This window comes from Chaetura pelagica, unplaced genomic scaffold (genome assembly GCF_000747805.2).
Source record: "Chaetura pelagica isolate M959 unplaced genomic scaffold, ChaPel_1.0 scaffold169, whole genome shotgun sequence".
Classification (NCBI taxonomy): domain Eukaryota; kingdom Metazoa; phylum Chordata; class Aves; order Apodiformes; family Apodidae; genus Chaetura; species Chaetura pelagica.
This window is the reverse complement of record NW_009954616.1, coordinates 988,081-1,009,850: the sequence shown is the minus strand read 5'-3', so window position 1 is coordinate 1,009,850 and position 21,770 is coordinate 988,081. Positions and strand designations below refer to the sequence as shown.

The following is a 21,770-nucleotide window of genomic DNA, read 5'->3' as shown; positions in this document are numbered from 1 at the left end:
GTGCTTAAAATATTCAAGCTATTTTCCTCTACCAAATAAAAAAAAAAAAAAAGTTAGAAAGTGGAATAACAAAGGATTTTTTGCAAACTATTTTTAGCTCCAGCGTTTACTTAATTCTTTGCACTGTAGCTGCAGGGCCTATATATAGACTTGCAGAAGTGTAAAGAATTGCTTTATACTGTGGATACACTTTCAGATTACAAAGGCAGACACTGATTAAGCACTTCACCTCTGACTTGCTTCTTTCTATCTCCCCCAGCAGAACTGACTCAGCACTGTTACCCACTTCATTGCAAAATGCTACTGGACACCGGGCACAGCTGGGGGTTTGAGCTGACCACTCTGCCTTGGCACTGTGGTCAATCAGAGTCATTCCCATGCAGTGTAAACAAAGATGGTAGCGGCAAAAACACTAGGTCAAGCACTAGGTTCAAAAAACATTAATATTATGGATAGGGTTTAATCTGAAATCAAGTAATGTTTGATAATAAAAATTATATTAAATTTATATAAAATATAAATTAAAGCAGTAATAATTATAAAATAATAACAATTTGATCTGCAAGCAAATACAAATGTAATACACAAAGTTACAAATTCAACTTCACAAAGATACATACATCTTTGGGAACATTTCCACTTTTCCCTTTAAATTAGATTACATGAGATTATTCAGCAGTGCTCTTGTATCACGTTTCTTCAGCTAAATCCAGAAGACATGTGTCTGTGCTATTATTCTGTGCAGACATTTAACTGAGTACTGCACATGGTATGGAGTTATTTTGTTAAGTACATCAAAATAACAAAATGTTTCTAATTTGGACGCAGGAAACTTGAGCATACTGTGCTCTGGAAAGCTTAATTGTTGGGTCATTTAGATCAATCCAACTCATCATCAGAGTCATCATTTTTACCCAGCGCTTCTTCCCTCCCCCACACAAATCAATTCCACTCCACCTACTTCCTTTTGTATCTGTTGTATAGCCCTTGCACCCATCATTAGGTTTTTTAGGCAGTTAAAAAAAAAATAAATCTTACTCTTTAATTCCCTGGTAACAGCTTTTTCTCTTTCAGTGCACAGCGATGTTTTCACAACTTGTGTGTGTGGCAAGGATGGGGCTTCTGGCTGAACACTGCTCAGGTTAGAGCTCCAAAGAGGAGCAATGGAGACAGTACCAGGACTCTGATGATGCTGGTTCTCATTGCTGGGGTCCCTTGTGACAGAATTCCTTCCTGAAAGCACAGTAAAGATAGACAAAACTTTGTTCTAAGAACAAAAAGCATCGTTTAATGCTGGTGGTTTTAATGGTTTAACACAATTACACTTATTTTTCTTAAAGGTAAATGCTGAAATTTTCACTTAGCCTTACACCACCTGATACATGTAAGGGCAGACTCTCCTCTGCCATAGCTGCAAGATGGTAGAGGCATTCTCTTTAAGAAAATACGTCTTCCTTGGCATGTCTGTCACAATCCGGTATTTGGATACCTGGCAATTTTTTATGACCTTGCCAGGACAAAACAAAGATCACACAATATCTGGTGCACAAGGAGGCACTGGGGATGCTGTGCAGTCTTATAAGAGAGGGGGCAGAACCCCCTTGTTTTCCAACACTCCTCACTGCAGTGGGAGGCTAGTGCGGCTGGACTCTGCCTTCCCCTCCCCTGGGATGAGCTGCATGGCAGCTGCTCCCTTGGTTGTCCTGCAGGACCTGTGAAAAGGTTTAAAGGTGATCCCAAATGGTGAAATCAAGACACAAAGGAGGTCAGATGTTAGAAAGTCCCTAGAGTGGATAGGGCAGGGAGGAAAAGAGAGACAGGAAAGAAAGGAAAAAGCAGAAACACAGAGGACAGCAAGCAAGAGAACAGTTACCCCCATGGTCCAGCGATGTTGTTGGTGGGGAAGTGGTTCCTGGTGGGGAAGTGCTTCCCTGCACCCACAGAGTCCCAGATTTTTATACAGTTCTTGCCCACTGCACCCCCACTTTTCTCCCTGTACAAGTGAGAAAATCCTTCTATCTTCTCCATGCTTCTCTGACATGGCGGGGGGGTGGGAGGGAGGTTATGGTGCCAGGGCTATATCCTGCAGACAGTCTTTGTTTGGCTAATTAATAAGATCAGCCACTGCAAAAGAGAAGGTTGAGACAACTGGAACCATAGGATTAGTTCACTGCAGTGGAGGTTTGGTCCTAGGAGGTGGCTTGAGACCAGCACTCTTTCTCTTTTCCTGCTAAGCCAGTGGTTTTCATGAGATATCAAGGCCTGGTTATCACTGGATATCCTGCTCCCAGTGCCAGCTGTAGAACTCCTTTTTCTCCAATCTCAGCATGACCCACACTAAACTTTCCAGTTCTCAGGTACACATGGCAGGGGGGGAAGCAAAACAGTTGGGTGGGTTGCTGAGACATCTCTTTAGTCCATCTACAAATCTTGTTTAACTCTTAGATGCCTCAAGACAGACAAGAGATACCCTGAGTGCCTGGGTAAGTCACTTATCTCTTGGATTGTTCAAGACAAGCACTATACATCCTGAATGTCCCAATGCCACGCAAATTTGACTTGAAAAGTAACCTACTAAATATGTGTGTTTCACTTCTTTTCTCAAGGAAAACAGGAACATGAAGTATCACCCATGATCACAGCAAAACAATTTCATTTGCATTCATGCAACCTTATTGAGCTCAGCTGACTATTATAAGCTAGATACCCAAAGAACATAAGCCTTCTGGAACAGTCCCCACAGTTCAGCCATTAAGAAATAATCTGGATTTCCTTGAAAACACTCTATTCCACACAATTTTGAGGTCTTTCATAAACTAAAGGTGAGCAAGAGTTTTTCTAATCTTTATGGATGGCTAATGGTTATCAAAGGCAGAAGGATTAACAGAGAAAAACTGCACTAGTCATGCCATTTTTTAAAGACTATCCTCCTGAAACAGCAATCTCCAAAATGAATGTACATATGACACTTACTGTAACAACAGGATAAGCTTTTATTTTAAGCCACTTTTCTGGAAGTTCAGTGTCAAATATCTAACATCAACATATGATCTGCAACTGCTATCTGCTCTTCAGCTGACATCTGCTTTCAAATCCTTGTTATTTTTGGTCATTTTTAGCAAACATTATGTTATAATTACATGGAGTGGAAAGCACAGGGGAATGAATTACAAGCCCTATAATCAGTTTCTTCTGATTTTCTACATACAGATAGTCTAAATGTACTGTTTGTTTTATTAATGTTTAGGTTCTCCCTCAGACTTGAATATAACAATTCCTGCTTTCTCTTAGTGTGATCCTAGAAGGAGACTAAAGGCTCCAACTAAAAGAAGGGACATAAAGTGAAATTCAGTTAGGATTTAGATTACTCATTACAAAATTGCAGTATTTAAGGCTTCCATTGAATACCTGGGACTGCTTTAATTAATGGGCTCAAGTGTTTTGCATTAACATTCCTGAGGTACCTAAAAATCTGTTGCTATACAAACCTGCAAGCACCTTAATCCCATCCAAGCTGAAAAAAAGCCAGGGCATTTCTTATGCTGGCAGCCACAGAACAGCAACTGCTGCACCTGTCTTGCCTAGGGACCTTGATTTGGTAGAGCTTCTTAGGACATGTTTCCTAAATTGGGCTCTATACAAAATTCAGTGGTAGCAGCTTCTTTCTCTTAAAAGAGACTTTCTCTTAAAATGATGCTGCCTGTATAATTTTCTTCCTGCTTCCCCATCCACTTCATATAGTAGCTCAATGAATGCTGAGCTAAGATACTGGAAGGAGTGTAGGGATGTGTGTTTAAAATAGTATTCTCCTCCAGAAGTGTACAAATGACCAGTCTTTTCAACAATGCTCTAAGATGGATAGAAAGAAAATCAATACATTAATACAGGAAAAAGAAATAAATATTTGTTTCTTTGCAGAAGCAGAATAAACTTCTACTAGAATTACAGACAGGCTGTAAGTAAGAAAGAAAGATAAAAGGGAGCCTGGGAATGACCTCAGGCAAGTCACACAGATTAGCTCACATCCACAACAGCAAACCTTCCTGTGCTTTTGAGCAGGCTGGCTGTAAGCAAAGTGCCAGTTGGGAATAGCCCTTGGAACAAGCCAACTCCTGAATCAGGCCTGGAAACCACTTGGGAGCTGCCCAACGCCTGCAGCTGTTCTCACAATACAACAGTGCAGATTAATCCTCTTTTGGAATTAAGACACTGTTTAATTTCCTACTATATAGTAACAGGCCATAGAGTACCTGAAACAGAACTGAAAATGAGAACACTGTAGTTTTCCCTCCCTCAGTTTCTAAACTAGGGCTAATGGTTAGCCATTACCATGATCTTAAATTACACATGACCAAAACAATTTAAATACTGTTTCCCACATTACCCTGGGCTATTTGTGAAAAACAGGAGAAAAAAAACCCCTTCCTGATCTCTAAGCTGCTTTCTGTTTGTCAAGAGTATTTTTTTAATAAATGGATTTATCTGTTCTAGAAGTTACAATGTTTATCATAAATTTTGCATGAGAGGAGTAATTTTTAAAGCCTATGAAAAAGTTAGGAGACTAAATCCATTCTGAAGTCACTTGCACCTGGTACCCACCTAAGTTACTGAAGCAGGGGAATGTAAACTCATCACCTGGATGCTCTTAGCCTGAAGCAAAAACCAGTAGAACATGGTAGTTTGAATACCAAATAGGTTATTTTAAATTATTACATTTAAGTTTACTTCTATTATGTGAAGAACAGATGAAGCTTGGTATCCCAGTTCACATGAGGTGCAGTGTCTCATCAAATTAACAGAACCAGTCACAAAAGCCCAAAAGCTTTTCAGACCAAGTGCAAGTGGCTATCAAAGGCACTTGGGTTTCCCCAGGAATATATTACTTTTCAAAATTAGGCTGCAGTTTGTAAGTCTGCCAGGCAGATCTCAAAAAATTGTTCAATGTCATCTCGTCATATCAATGCACTCTATTTCCTATGACTGTTTATTTTTAGAAAATGAAATATCCCCCTAGTTATGACTGTTTCTTGGGCATACTAGGATTTCCACGAAACACAGATTATTTAATCTGATGTTAAGATGTACATGCCATTTACACTAGTATATCTGACTTACCAACAACATAAAAAAGTATTAGCTTATCAAAACTTTACTTAATGTATTAAGCATTTTCATGTAGAGTGTTACATAAGAATTTTTTACATAGCAACCAAATAACTAGTAATTACTCTCTTCACACAACCCATTTATGGAAGAAAATAAACACATTTCTTTAGAGATCATGTGTAAGTTCTGGAACTATTTATTTTTCAAGTCCAAGATCTGTGAGAAGCACGTAGCCCAGAAAAAATCAGAGAGCAACAGAAGAATTCTGGAATCTAAGCTCTTTCTAATCACTTTCTGCTGCTTTCAGTCACGGTGACTACTACATTTTAAGTGGTACATACCCAAAGGCTCTCTTTCTTGTGATGATAATTCCAGATCACTAGACACAGACACTTCTTCAACATGAAATTTTGACAACTGTGTCCCAAGATATGTAACCTGTACAAACAAATTTAAATGGGTAACTGGTCATTGTAATTAGTGTAAACATTTTGCATTCTTTTAAAACTGAGTTTATGCACCTAACAACCTAATCAAGCAGAAATTCTGCTAATTTGAATTCCAAATGAAAAGAAGTATAATACAAATCATCCATAGCCCTCTAAACTCTGCCAGCATTTTTGTAACATTCATCTCTGGCATGCTGACATTTCAATTAGCTTGCCCCTTTTTACCGTAAGCACCTTTCAGCTTTTTCAGTCAGTCTCATCATCTTTGCAACTACGCGTTCAAAACACTGACAGTTTACAGAATGGACATTCCACATTTTCTAAACACTCATGACTACTTCGTCACTGTAGAGCTACAGCTATGAAGTTCATTCTTTGCAGCTTAGTCATTAACAGTAAGAAGACTTTTTAAAATTTAGGCTTGTACCCTCCTTTGCTTTAAGAACAGTAGAGAGAATCATATAAGTGAAACTGGTATTACCATTTATTACTGCTATTTTGGGAGTGAAATCAGGCCTACCTTATTCCACACATACTTCCATGTCACAGAAATATCACTTCCTAGCAAGTCTTTAACCCAATGAACTGGATTCTGCAGTATTTGTCCCTTACTGGTTTTGATCTTTCCATTTTTTAAGATTGTGGCTTTATGACTATATTCCTAAAAAATAAAAATTAAGAAATAATTTTCGACTCATAAATTAACACATCTGAATTAACATCCTTAAAACATGACAAATGCTGGATAACAATATAGCTTAAAATTTGCAGCTAATTCTGGTTTTCTCTGAAAAAAAAAGTTAAAGAATTTAATGCCACTATCATAAACTGTGTTATGTAAAATAAGAGGATTTACTGCACCAAAATAAGATGTTTTGTCACACAGACACCACTGTTAGAGGACATATCTCCCTATGTGTGTTTAATGGAACTGTACACGCATCTTAGTTCCTCTTAGACATCGCTCAGCTGTGAATAAGTTAATTTTCATCAGTGAACTCAGGAACTCAGAGGAGGCAAAACTGCAACAAGCAACTGCTACTCAAATGCAATCTGATGTACACGTGAAATAAATGCATATCAGTGAAATTCCAGCAATGATTCCAAGATGAAATACATTTACAGAATAACAAAATCATGTTTGTTGGAAAGGACCTTGAAGATTATCAAGTCCAACCATAACCTAAATCCACCTACCATAACCTAATCTACCTGTTCAGTGTTTAAATCATGTCTGTAAGCACAATATTTCTTATTTCTTTATAAACATTTCCAGGAATGGTGACTCCATCACCTCCCTAGGCAGCCTGTTCCACTGTTCAACTGCTCTTACGGTCAATAAATTCTTTCTAATATCCCGTCTAATCCTCCCCTGGTGCAGCTTCATGCCATTTCCTTTGTTGCTGTCATTATTCACTTGAGAGATGAGGCCCACATCCTTCCAACCTCTTTTCAGGTAGTTGGAGAGAGCAATGAGGTCTCCCCTCAGCCTCTTCAATCTAAACAATCTCAGTTCCCTGAGCGTTTCCTCATAGGAATTATTCTCCAGACCTTTCACCAGCTTGGCAGCTCTCTTTTCTGGACACAGTCCAGCAACTCAACATCTTCTTGTACTGACGGGCCCAGAACTGGATATGTTTTGCATACAAGCTTCAATTATATCAAGTGATATCACATCAAAGAGGAACTTGACAGCCTTATCTCATACAAAATTAAGGATAAAGTAATTTATTGTTACTGCCTCTTTGATAATGCTCTGCACATACATGCACCTCCAGAAACACAGCTTATAGTGGTTTATAGTACAGTAAATTTTGTTCTGTCACACTGATCTCAGTTAGGCTAACACAGCTAAATAATGCAAAAATTAGCTGTTGATAAAGTATGTTAGCATTTATAGCATGTGTGAAGTTAAACAATCAGAATAAAAGAACGATCCATCAGGAAATACTAAACCACCTCCTCTAAATGAAGATGTTTAACCCAAATATTTTGGTCAACATTCAATCCAGTTTACAGTTCCCTAGCTTAGGTCTACAGCATTCAAAAACTGCATTTGCCCAAAGCTAACTTTAAGTAAGGACTATGTACTAGCTGTATGATGTTATCAAGTAAATCTTATAAAGATGATCTTACTGAACATCTCTCCTCAATGTGACAGACACTATCTTCTAAACCTTAATCTCTATAGCACTGTCTTCCAAGATATAAATAAGTGACATTTTCATTCTAGTAAAACAACTGACTTCTCTACATTTCAATACTGGTCATAATTCCTTAAGACCCACATGCATCATGGCAGTATGGCAGATAACCTTAAGAAATGACAGTAGGCATATTCAATTCTTTGTCCTTCCATTTAGTCATCTTGAGGTTCAGATAAATGTTACATGTACTTTAAAGAAAAGAAGCATGTTTGTAGACCTGTGACATGGTCCATCACAGAAGCTTGTGATTATGTTACAAAACACAGGACCGCATGAAATGGCCACTCTCAGGAGAAAAGTATTCCTGAGCAGATTATACATGCAGAAAAAGGAGTCCTTTCTACAGTAACTACACCTGGTGAACTGGCTGAAAAGAACCTTTCATGTTTTAATTAATATGTTGCCCTGGAAATTAACTGGCTTGCAGCTGAAAATTCAGTCAGTAACTCCATCATTTGCTCAATACCAAGCCAGTCCCCTGGCAGCTGCCTTGTTAATATGTTCTGTATCTGGAGGTACAGGGGCATGTTCTTGTTTTAAAGCATGTTCTGGGTTAGGGGTATGTTGGTTATTTTTTAAATATGGTTCATACTAGAGTAAATTACAGAACCAGCTGGCATGTAAGCGAGTTAATCTTGCATATATTCATGTCTATCACAGCACTATGAAATCCTTGATGTCATTTCTTTATTTAAGGGACTTGTCAGTTGCTTCCAAGAATCACATTAAGTCATAAAAACCTTAACATTCCCCCTCCTTCCACTATGAAAATCAGGTATTACACAATATTGACCAACTAAGGATTCCTCTCCAGCTTTAGCAACAGAAAATGTCAACAAGCTGATAATGCAAAGTTAAATATAAATTCTATGCATGCAGTATTCAGAGTGTTAAAATTATGGACTGACAGAGGACATCATCTATAGCATTTTCCTTTAAAACTCAAAAAAGGTTATCTCTAAACAATGAATACAAATCGTCAATACTAAGTGCTGAAGATGCAAAGTAAACCATGAGAACTGCTGTTTCCTCATTTTAGTGTAGTGTTTGTTTTTTTTCATTCTATGCTAATATTAATATTATTATAGCTGAACAATTACCTGCAGTTTGAATTCTAAAACGTTTTCTCCTGGCTTAATCTTTCCTAATTCAAGTAGATCTATCAATTGAGTCTTCTTTGTTTTTCTTCCATAAATCAATTGGTTTTGTTTGCATTCTTGACTACTGTAGCTTTGGGAAGACTTCCCACTGAGGTATACTGGATAATCTGTATTTGAGGCAAGATTTCTAAGCTCCAAGTTTGCACTAACTAAGTTCTCACTACTCTGAATGTTTATTTGCTGCAGAGTATTAGGGAAGGTCTTTGCAGATGTCGATAAAAATACTTGCTGCTGCTGCAAAGCTCCCTTCTTATCTACATATCTGTGTAGTTCCTCATTGTGGTGCTGACAGACACTGTTATTGGCAACAGTGCTTTGAGGTTCTACAATATTTAATGTGTTGATTACTGAAGTGGGATTTAAAGACTTGTTTCCTTGTTCTGCAGTTGCTACACAGTCAGTGTCTTTTTGCTGCAAGCACTTCATTTCGGCAGTGGAAACAGTAGGTTCTGAAGGTAATGTTACCACTTCTACAGTATCTGTCAGCTTTGACATGTTGTCAAAGGGATATTCTTGTACCCTATTTTCAGATGCCAAAGCATGATCAGAGCACTCTTCAGTTCTAATTGTTTCTTTATTTCCTCCTGTCTCACCCAAGCAGATGTATAGATGTTGGCTGCATTCCTGACCTGAACATCTGTTTTCTAAAGAGTGGTCTGTTTCTACTCTGTCTCCATTAGGCATGCTGGCACCAAGCCCCATACTAAATGTAACTGCATTAGGACACATGATTTCATCAGCAGTTAAACTTTGACTTTTATCATTTTCATGGGAAATAACTAAGTTTGAGATTTGCTTCTCTGAACACGATACACCGAACACTTGCTTTGTTCTTCCGTAATTTTGTGCTTTCTGCACTAATTTTTCCTGAGTTTGGGCAACTGTCAACAGACATTTTTGCTTAGGAGCAAGGTTAACTAACTGTTTCCTGTGTGCTCCTTTTTCAGAAGATTTCACTGAGGCCCTATAGAAAAAAAAAAAAAAAAAAGCAATAAGGACACCAGAATTTTTGTGAATACAAACCAGAAACAGTTTAGTACTTAACCCACTAAGAAGAGGAATATGGAACATGAATTCTCTAGCAGTGTTTCTTCAGGGATGTTGTGTTGCTTTCTTGCTATACAGGTACAGAAAAAGCTGCAACTGAAGAGGCAAAGACAGCATAGCTAAAAGGACAAAAGCTAAGAAAGTTAAAGCCACTGACAGATATGTTGTGGTTTGGGGTTTTTTTTCTTATTTTACTTAGGTGAGAGATACATCTCAGTATCTTCAAAGGAACAGATAGAAATGGAAAAGTGTTAGTAGTATGTCTCTTTGGGCCAACTAACTGAACAACAGGAAGATGGAAAATGTCATGATGCCTCCTGATCTTCTGTACATTTATGTACCATGTGACAAAAGCCAATATGATAATTAGGTAAAATTAAAATGTTCACCATATAAATAATAAAAAGGAAATTTAATGTAATTTGGCATGTAGCTCATTACTACTGATAGATAGTGTTGCAGTAACTGCAGGGTATCTGCAATACTCAGAAATATTTATCATCTCACTCTAGAACAGTTTAACTCTCAGAAGGCAGGTAAGTTTGTGTAGATATTAATTTTATTGCTCCTTTTTTCTTAATTCGGTCACTGGTTTGTTCATAAGGATTATCTGGAACCCTAACTTCTCTCCTCTCTTTTTCTTTTACTATCTGTACCTTAGATTTTTTAGCTGGCAAAATGGTCTGTGGCAGAAATGTCTCTCTGCTCAGCCAGCCTGTATGTTTTGCTGTGGAACTACCTGAAAGCTGTACACTGTTGCTTTTACACTTTTACATAACCATGCAAATACTGCTCAGAGAATCAACATGTAGACGTTTGCATCAGATGGCCTGGAAGCATCCACTGAATATGATGCTACATTCATTGGTACCTAAGCTCCCACCACATGACTAGCATTCAGGTAGTCTGTCTTAGAAGAAGTGAAAAGTGGCATGAGAGCCAGGAGCAGGAATCTAGAAATTCACACAATCCATGCTCACACTGAAGTGAGTGCTACCAGACCACATTTGAGGTGTCCTCACAAAAAAGGAATGTCTGTAAGTGTGCTTCAAGCCGCTGCTCTAGAAGGCTCTTGTGGCCTGTTGGTGGAACACTCCAAATCTCAGGGTGCTAAAGAAACAAAACTAGAGGCAGGGACACCAAAGGTGGCATCTGAGTTGCTACTGCTTTCCTCCATGTTGTGGCAAAATATATCTAATTGCTTAATACTCTGATTCCCTCAATTCTACTTAGATATTTTTCCACATCTTTTGTATGTTCAGTACCTAATTTCAATGCTCGCTGTGTGCACAGTAACTGACTAATATGCATTAGATAAACCCTGAAGTTCTTCCTTGATGTAACTCTTACTGGAGGTAACTGAAGCCAATATGGATGCTGCTTTCACACTACTGTTTGCTAACCTTCTAACAACCTCTATCACTGTTTATATAATAGCTTCCCGTAAATACAATCCTTGTATTCTACTTACCTGTATTTTTTAGCACGGGTATCCCTTCCTGTTTTCTGTTTTGCAAGCATTTCATTTGAAGTATTTGGCATCCAAGACAGTCTTTGGGTATACACACCTGTCCAATATTTTGATATAATCAAAATTATGATGGCAATAAGCAGTAAAAAATAATTATAGCAATAACATTTTTAAGGTAGCAAATATACAGCCAAATTACAGAAATATTGATAACAGCAGTACCTTACACTGTCATACATACTGATAGCTCTTTACAAGTAGAGTACTTTCAATGACATTTTTCATATAATTAAATACATGTTTAAAAGGAAATACCCTGTGTACTGAAAAATTTTGAAGTGCAAGTACCTTGCCTAGGAGATTACTAAGAGAACAGGATAAAGGACTGTCCTATGGATAATAAGCTCTGAAACATTTTAAATTCTTTGTTTGGCAAGGAGCTACATAACATGACACTTATATGTAAGGTTACTTAAAGAAGTTACACAACCTAAGAAGATGGCTAAAACCTTTATGTTTGAAGTATTATAAAATAGTTTAATAAGCTTAGACTGCTCTAAGTTACATATAATGTTAAAATATATAATACTTTTACAGTTTCAAATCCATATTATTTAAAAAAATAATTATAAATTGTCCCTTTTTGTTAGCTATCTTCTTCTAAAATGAGACAGAAACTATACATTCTTAGCCATAGAACTAAGGCAGAGGTCAGACGTCATGACTACCAGATACCACTGGGACACTATGCTGAATATATAATAACTTCCTGAAATTCTGAAACAGGAAATACAAGCTTTCCATAGTAATAGAAAAAAGAGAAAAAGTAGGATTAAAAGTGGCATTTCTAGAATGTTTCTCCAAACTTGTTTAATAGTATCTGCCAGTACTTATTAAAACAGAAAAATATTGCTCTTATAAGCAGCTTAGTAGGGAATGTGAGTCTGTTATTTACAGTAGGTTGCATTGCATGCAAATACCTTCAGGATTTTATTCAACATTTTGTCAGAGTACTTCTGCTTTCTAGTTCAGCCCTATGCTTCTTCACAAGTAATAACTATGACTTAGTTTAAGGGATGCTAGGTTATTACTGCTTGGTCAGTAATGGTAACAGATCACCATGTTCATTTCTCTCACACATCTAAGCAGGAAAAGTCAGATAGTTTTATTTTGCTCATTTATGAAATTACACCAATCTCAATCTACTGGCTTCCGCCTATTGTATCATCTTACTATTTGTCAAATAGTTTTCAAGAATCCATATCCATTTTAATTAACAGGTCATACAGCATAAATTTGAGGGGCAATATATAAATTTGCATAATTCCACATTTCACATTTATTTATAACAAGGCATAATTTCAAAGTTCCACCCTGTATTCAGGAAAATATATATTTTTAAAACCCAGTCCTTTCTGTCAGGAAGCAAAACTGTTTCATGGGCATAAGTCCTGCCTAGATGGCAAGGGCAGCTGGGGAGACTTCAGCCTAAGGTGTTCCTGCATCAGGCTTTTCCATTTGAACAGCCACAGTACAGACACAATAGACTCAAACTGCTACACAGCTCCAGCATCATAACCTCCTGTGAAGTCAGTGTCACTTACTAGACTCCTGAGATTAAGATGAAGTTTGATAGCCTAAGACAAATTACACTTCTTCCAGAATTTCTGAAACTGCCCATGATCCACACTGTCTGCCTTAAAGTTTTCTCTTTTTTCCCCTCATACATTATTTTAGGCTCCTGAACGTTCAGCCAAACTGTTATGAAATGCTGCATCTGTTACTTTACATAGAGACATAGCTGGTTTTGATCATGGAGAGGCTCACATACTTGTAATTGAATAATGTTGGCAACAGTGAGCATTCTTATCTAATGGTACCTTTTTATACAATTAGGCTGACTTCAAACACAAGCCTCCAAGTGACATCCTTCCCTTTTTTTATCATCATATTCATTCCTATGTAAAGTGAAGTACTTTAGGAAGTGCACTTACTTGGGAGCCGCTACTAAAATCTTATTCTCTGAAACTGTATTTTCCAGAGGAGATATTAAAATACATTACATGCAATTTTGTTTTTAAAACAATTCCATTAACAAATTAAACTTACTGGGGGGAAAAAAAAAAATGAAACAACTTGCCTTTAAGTCTACCTGCATCTTTGGAAGGTCTCAATTCAAGCAGCAGCAGTTCTTTTTGCTTCTTTCCTGCATCTCGTATGGGAGACTCCTGTCAACAAATGCAGAGGTGACAGTAAGAAACAGAAACAAGTGCACTGTACAAAACACAGGCCATGATGCATGGCCTGCAGGATAAGTATTGGTGGACTCAAGTCATCCCAGGCAGGAAAATACTGTGTAAAGGCAATGGGGGCACTGGCAGGACAGATGTACATAGCGTTAAGGGGCTGTAACAGCTTGGTTTTGCCCGGGCATTCCAACCAGTCCACACTCAAGAGTCCCACCTCTGAGCACAATGCAGTGACTAAGCAGCGAATTTCACCATGACAGCATCACCCAGGCAATGCAGACATAGCCTACAGGTATCTGCAAGCATTCTCCTAACATACAGGTTGTGCAAAATCTTCCCGGCTGCTTTAAATTAAGATTAAATAATTCCCAAACAGCTTCATTATAATGAAAAAAAACAACAACCCATTACTCTTACAAAGAGCCATTTTGGAGATGTGATGAAAAGCCTCGGAACTCCTGACCTTTTTTCTATTCATACAGGCATTAAGAAATGTATGCAAGTATTGACTGTTTGCACAGTAAGTGTAAGTGCACATGAATCATGAACAGAGAGAAGTGGTAATATATGCATTTATATACTATAAACCACATCTTACATGCTGTAAGCATCTGCATGTTGTTGTTGTTTACACACGTTCCAAAGGGTTAATTACTTAAATGATGTTTTATTATTAATATTACTCAATCAGTAAATAACACAATAATACAATATTACAATACTACTAAATAACTACACAGTACTAAACTATGAGGCAGTTTAACACAATTCTGTTTTTGATACTTACCACACTGTATTCGTCATCTGACTCCAAAGCTGCATCATATATTTCATAGTACTCACAAAAATTAAATCTTGGTCTTCTCAACCTAGAAGGATATCTCCTCTCTCCACAATTAAAAAAAAACAACAAATGTCCTTATATATCATTCTCTCAGAAAAAAAAAGTATGCTATATTTTAAAAATAAACAAATCAGTAAATAAATTTCCATAATTAATGCAGTTTAAAGTATCAGTGCCAGGCAACATGCAGTTCTGCAAATCAGCAGCATTCTAATGTACAGTTTTTCTTTAAGAACACATGGTAATCCTATAATTTCCGTTATGAAACCAACAAACCTGTAACTTGAGGAGTCTCAACAGGACGTGCAGAGTCCACAGCAGCGTAAGACTTCAGCAGTTCTTTCATTTCATTGTCACAGGCTTCATCCAAAGCACTTTTTCCTGAACCATCCCTCTCACAGGGATTCGCACCATGCTGTAGTAGAATCCTGACTGCCTATTACATATTTAGTATTTGTGTTATGATAATCCCTGTTGTGGACTTATAATACAACTGTATGTGTTGTATCTATCATAAATTGCAAACAATAAAGGTACAAACAAGATACTCTAAATCTTGTTACACTTGCAATCCCATTTAAACAAACAACTTTAATTGGCCATTATAAGCACAGACTTACATCTTACTCTTCTAATTTTTCCATTAAAATACACAAAAAGTAACAACTTGTCATTAAACCTACCATCTTTATGGTATTGTTACAGAGAGCAATTAAAAAACATACATCTAAATTAAAAGGAACTAGTCAATTGTATGAAGACCAAAGTTCAGAAAAGAAGTGGGTCTTTTTTCTTTAAGTATTTAATAGTGATTTTGGGTTTGGGATATATGCTTCGGGAATTTTTTTGTAATTCCAAATAATCTGCAAGTCTGCTTAACTGCAAAATGTGAAAACGAGTATTAGTGGCATCAGTGGAATCATCTACTAAAATTCGGATCACATTAAAGAGTTAATGAGGTCAGAGCTTGGATTATAAAGAATTTTCGTATGTATGATTTCTCATTTAGCATTTCCTCTTCCTTCATACATTGAGTGCTGTTAAGTACCAGAAAGTATCATAAAGAGAATAATCTGTGGATGTTCAGAATCTTCCTCAGTTTCTCTCCACAATACTGAAAACTAGCTTACATGTTTTCAAGAACCCTACTGATAGTTTGGAACCAGGCCTGTGAAATCATGCCCTTCATTTTATCTTTGCTCATGGAAAAGACTATTGTGATTACATCAGCTCTCCTCATAGGAAGTGCTATGTTAGAGCCAATCTGGCATCCCCTTTTTATGTTCAGTTCCCTGGAACTCACTGCGCTAAACCAACAGTTTGTTTGTTTGTGTGCAACTCTGGGCCTCACATCTAAGAAGGATGTGAAGGTCCTTGAATGCATCCAGAGGAGGGAAACAAAGCTGGTGAAAGGGCTGGAAAGCGTGTTCTGTGAGGAGTGGCTAAGGACACTGTGCTTGCCCAGCTTGGAGAAAAGGAGGCCGAGGGGCAACCTCACTACTCTGTACAGGTTCCTGAGGAGGGGACATTGAGAGAGAGGTGCTGATCTCTCCTTTCTGGGGTCCAGTGACAGGACACATGGGAATGGTTCAAAGCTGCCTCGGGCAAAGTTCAAACTGGGTATTAGGAAGCATTTCTTTACCAAGATGGTCATCAGACACTGAAACAGGCCTCCTGGGGAGGTCGTTGATGCCCCAAGCCTGTCAGTGTTTAAGAGACATTTGGACAATGCCCTTAACAACATGCTTTAATTTCTGGTCAGCACTGAATTGGTAAAGCAGTTGGGCTAGATGAACACTGTAAATTCCTTCCAACTGCAATGATTCTACTCTACTCTACCCCTACTCCTACTCCTATTCCTATTCCACCATAGAATGGCTTGGGTTGGAAGGGACAAGTTAATGAAAAAAGTGGTTGATTTTTAAACAGCAGGCCTAGCATTTTTTTCTGATAAGGGTGATGAGACACCAGAACAGGTTGTCCAGAGAAGTCGTGCATATCTCATCACTGGAAGTATTCAAAATCAGCTTGGATGAGGTGTTGAGCAAACTGACCTAGAGAAAGATGTCCCTGCCTAATGCAGAGGGGTTGAACTAGCTGATCAAATACAGAATGCTCAATTTCAGTTTTATTTTTAAAAAAGCTCAATACATGGGGAGCTTCTGAAATTTTCTGATTTGTCTGCTGGACTGAAAAACTCAACTAATTGTATAATTTCAACTGGAACTATTGAAAAATATTTTTTTATCTAATGTTGATCACTTTAAAGACTATTGGTTTATTTCCTAAATGCAAATCTACACTAAACTTGTATTAGTAACTTTGACTTTCCTTATTTAAACCAGGATTTTGGTTTGTTGACCCTCTGCTGGAAATCAGGCTCAGGAAATCTAATGTAAAAGAGAAATGTACCTCCAAATAATTGCCAGAAACAGCATCATGTATTGGCAAAACACCATCCAGACTTCTGCTGTTAACATTAGCACCAGCTTTCAGTAATTCTAGGATCACTTCAGTAAATCCCTTATTGGATGCTTCATGAATTGCTGTCCAACCTAATAAAAGCAAGATGACACATATAGTGCGCATGTGATTTGGAAAGATCCACACTGATCACTAATTAGCGATTATACATTTTGCTGCATTTGTTGTACTATAGGCAATGGACTACTCTCTTTAAGATAAGTCTCATACAAACAATCACCTCGAAATGCCAAGCTGTCTCCTAGTTTAGTGGTCAGGGTAAACCAAAACCCAGAGAACAGAACTGCTGTTACCCTCCTCCATCCTCTCAGGGGAAGGTAAAGGGGGAATAAGGAAGAGAGACTTAAGAAGTTGGAAGGTAAAACTGGAATGGGTTTAATATAACAGGGAAGGGATTGTAATTTGGGATGAGGAACACTTATAGAAACATTTAAAAAATCAGATCTCGATGATCACCAATATAAGTGTCCAAAGGCCCCTTGCAGCAGAGCCAACCCAGGAAAAGAAGGGTATTCAGATCCTGCCAAGCACATGGCAAGCTGGTGACAAAGAACAGAAGCCTCTCTCCAAGATCTTGGACTGCAGCAAAGCAGCAAGGAAGGAAGCAGAAAGGGGAAGACTTCTCGCCTCGTAGCTTTTATAGAGTATGGCAGGAAATGGGTGGGAACACCAACCCCTCTCTCTCCTACCCCCCAGGTACCTGGGGGTCCTAAATACCCTCCCTCTAGGCCCTAATACTGATACCATAAAATTAGCCTGTGCCCCCTCAAACCGTATCACAAGGTAAAGTATTTTCTATGTAGTTCATTACTTCAGAGAATAATATATCCAATATTAACAAAAGTTTACTTTTCTACTGCACTACCAAAAATAGCAAAAGAAACAAAACAATAGATTAGAAAGACTGTAAAAACTCAGAAGCACAATGTTATTAGTCTGATTTCTACTCCTAGTGGCATTTTACAACATCAATCATGCCTGCCAGGCATCCAGAATAGAATGCCATCCATTCTGAGTCTATAAAAGCAGATATACCTGACACATTTAGATAGAAAAAAGAAAAATTAACCTCATAATCTGATTTTTGCCCTCATCCCCTAAGGAAATATTTGTGTGAACGTGCTTCACATGTGTATATATTCATCTGTGTAAGCATCAGTTCTCCCACCAAACTTTCAAGTCCACTTCCCATACATTTGCCCCCAAAAAACATCCTTTGGCAGAGGAGCAATACCTAGTCAGTGCCTCTGCTGAGAAAAAGGCTGCATTAGCTCCATGCTGAGGCACAAAATCCAGGGACTCCCTCATTGTGCTTGCACTTCTTGAATGAGTTGCTTACCTGCTTACAATTACATCTTAAATCAAGAATCCATAATTGTATTAAAATTACACAAATTACACAAAAATATATCTACTGTAAAATATATAAAATTGTATCATAAAACAAGCTCATAAGAGAGTAATTTTCAAACCTGCATAGTCTTGTTGGTTAACACACAGTCCAGATGATATCAGAGATTTCACCAAAGACAAATCTCCTCTCCTAGCAGCAATATGCAAATGAGTCTCCCCTTTTGCATTTCTCTTCATTTTCTTCCTTCTTCCAGCTCTTGTATCACAGGTACCATGTAAAATTACATCTTCTTTTCTAGTAGGTAGAGAAGATTCTAAACACATAATGGGTCTTCATTAGGAACCATGAAAAGTGTTTCATTCTAAACAAATAACTGGGCTTCATAACTCATTTTAATTAATATAAATGTGTGCAATACCATTGCCTTAATTATTCAATAGCATTGACTACATCAAAAGGTTAGAATGTACTATGTCACAACACAGTTCAAATCTAGATAACTTAACAAGGGTACAATGGGTTAGGGAATCAACAAAAAAAGTAACAAGATTGACATTTTCTACTGTACAGAGGTAGGGAGTATGTCAGAATTCTCCATAGACTGTTGTCAAATTATCAGGCATGCCTACTAGATATATGAAGTACACACATAAAGGTATTTAAGGAACTATAATAAAGTGAAGAGTTGACCATCACCTCTTTTCCATTCCTAGTTCTGTATCAGGGAAGAGACAGGCTTTGTGACTGTGTGACTGTGTTTGGCTCAGAGACCTTCCTTACACTGCTGGTATTGATGACATCCTGGAATTTATGGGAGATGCCACAGGTGATATCGAGCCCCATGGGGTTCACATGGTCCTTAATCAACAAGTTTTGCTTGGAAGAACTAACTTTCCAGTTATTGAACAGGGCTACAAGTCAGGGTAGCTTACCTGTTCAATGTTAACAAACTGCATAAAGAAAAATTACAATTGAGTGAAAATGAAAAAAATCACAATGAGAAATTAGTTTAAGCACCTGAGCGAATTCCCAAAGATGCTGTGGAATCTCCACCCCTGGAGATGCTGATGTAACTGGAAAGTTAGCCCTGCTTTTAACAACATTTGGATTAGGGTCCAAATTATACAGCTGTGATGTGAAAAAATCCTGTAGACTGATTAAAAATCTTTGACTCATGTCTAGTGACAAAGCAGAATTGTCTTTTAATTAAACCTATGCAGGACTGGACCCACAGTTGTAAATAAAATTCCTTTAATCCTTCTCTCAGTGCTTCACAAAGCAAACAATTTTCACTTTAAATTTTATCATGTGATCATGAGACAGGTCCTAATTCTGAGGCTTTAAGTAACAGATATACCAAACTGTGAGAATTACAAAGAAAAAAAAGATTGAAAAAAACTGATTATTTGTACAAAGGGAGGACAGCTCCCTCCCCCAAACTGCTACCAAAAAGATGGTGTATAAATTGGCAGATGCTCTACCATGCATGTAAGTTTTTTTAAAACTCCTGTTCCTGCTATTCTAATACTATCCTATCAGATTTTTTTTAAATAGTTCCCTGTGTTCTTTCTCTGATTTTTTGAAAGTCTGTGATTCATCAAAAAAAGGAAAGTTTAAGGTTTTAAATAAGCATTTTGCAACTCGTACTAATTATTTTATTCTTATTATTCCTATGAATGATTAATTGCTGCTTCCCAACCATTTCCTGGTCTCATCAGACAAGATGTCTTCTCAGATATTTTCAGTTATCAGTATCCATTGCTATCAAGCATCTTTCATTATTTGACAGCTGCATTTCTTCAGGTTCCTCTTGCCTTCTGGAAAATATGTTTTTCCAAGGTTTCATTTAAGGTAAACTACTGTGCTTGTCATTCCAGATCATTTGGAAGAATATGAAAAACATACTGCAACTATATTACAGACAGGTACACACTGAGGATATATCCACACTATTTTAAATTAGCTTGCTCAGCCACTACTGCCGCCAGTGTATGGCAGCATGGAGCTCACTGTAGGGTATTCTAACCTGTCAGAAATCATTTACGTGGCCCTCTGTGCATTAAGGTATGTATTAATTAATTAAGGGTGCTTGGTTCACATCATATTGGCAACCAGGAGAGCTAAAGAATTTCTTTTTAAAATGAAAACCGAGATTCTGGAGCACCCAGATAGGTCACATTATTGAAATACTCCCCCAATCTGAGACCTCCTTTTCAGTCAGATAATGTATTGTGTTTTCTCTAAAAGCTTCTGGGTCTGAGCTCCCAAAGCAATCACCTCTTTTCTGGTTCTTCCTTTTGTTTTCTGATTCATGGGAGAATGTGCTAGGGACTCTTTAGAGACGTGGGAGAAAAAAAGAAAAGGCATACAACAGCCCATTACGCTAATGACCCTTAGCAATACTGGCCACAAGTGAATAGAAATAATTGCTAAATTTTCCAGTTAAATTGTCATGCACAACAGTTTTGTCCATGGTTGTTAGGAAACATTTGCAAAAGCATAGTGGGAAGTTGGTATGTGAATCACAAAATACTGGTTCTCCATGGAATGCATTGCCAGGTGGGTCATGAGCAAGAAAGCTTGGCAAATACACAATCCAGTCAGCACTCATACAAAGATACAATGGAGATAACTGTAGCCAGCAAACAGACTAGATTAGCCTGCCATACGTCAACAACTTCAAAGATATCCTTTCTCAGAAAGACAACTGAATACTTCAGCATTGGTTTATGAGTAATTCTTTCCAGAAACTCAAACATAAGAAAAGAAGCAAGCTGTCTGTACCTTCCTTCTGTATGACCAGAATAGGAATGTTGAGAGCCTAGTAAGTGACTGACCATAGATGAAAGTGATGTGTGTCATTTAGGAAGAAAAGGTTTTTATACAAGAACAGCATAATGTAAGGAACATCATTGGGACACAGGAACAATCAGGAGACATAAAAGTTAGTTAATTAAGAGGATGCATGAGATAGCAAAAAATTTGAATGCCCCTCAACTCAGAAAACATTATCCCATCTTTGACTTCATTTCTTCTGCAATCTAAATGTCATTGTTCCACTCTCCAAAGCTGTTAATGCCTTCAACTTCATGAACGTCTAGATACTTCCTTGCATTTCCTCTCAAACAACAATATTCTCCTGGGTTGGATGAAATAAATTTTAGCTGAATAAAATTTACCTGAAGAATCTCTTTTGGGGGGAAAAGTAATCTGTGGAATGATATTTCAGAGGTGTCCAAAATGTAAGACACAGGTTTGGAATAAAGGTTTTTCTAAATCATAATTGTATATGTAGAAGGCCAAAAATAAAAAGGAAAAAAAATGTATTAATGCACACAGACCTTATTATAAATATTGAGAAGGAGTGTAAGAGCTACAAAAAAGGGCGCCTGTAGGGAA

General features: G+C 37.6%; 1 protein-coding gene across 1 annotated transcript in view; it reads right to left on the bottom strand.

Moving 5' to 3' along the window:
* The window catches only part of ANKRD31 (ankyrin repeat domain 31), a 57,157-nt gene that overhangs the window by 9,961 nt on the left and 25,426 nt on the right, over positions 1-21,770 (bottom strand). The window contains 10 exon segments of the mRNA XM_010005559.1: positions 5,448-5,544; positions 6,076-6,216; positions 8,863-9,886; positions 11,441-11,537; positions 13,593-13,668; positions 14,477-14,505; positions 14,810-14,969; positions 16,946-17,088; positions 18,490-18,614; positions 21,467-21,479. Of these exon segments, the coding sequence (XP_010003861.1) occupies positions 5,448-5,544; positions 6,076-6,216; positions 8,863-9,886; positions 11,441-11,537; positions 13,593-13,668; positions 14,477-14,505; positions 14,810-14,969; positions 16,946-17,088; positions 18,490-18,614; positions 21,467-21,479 (1,905 nt within the window).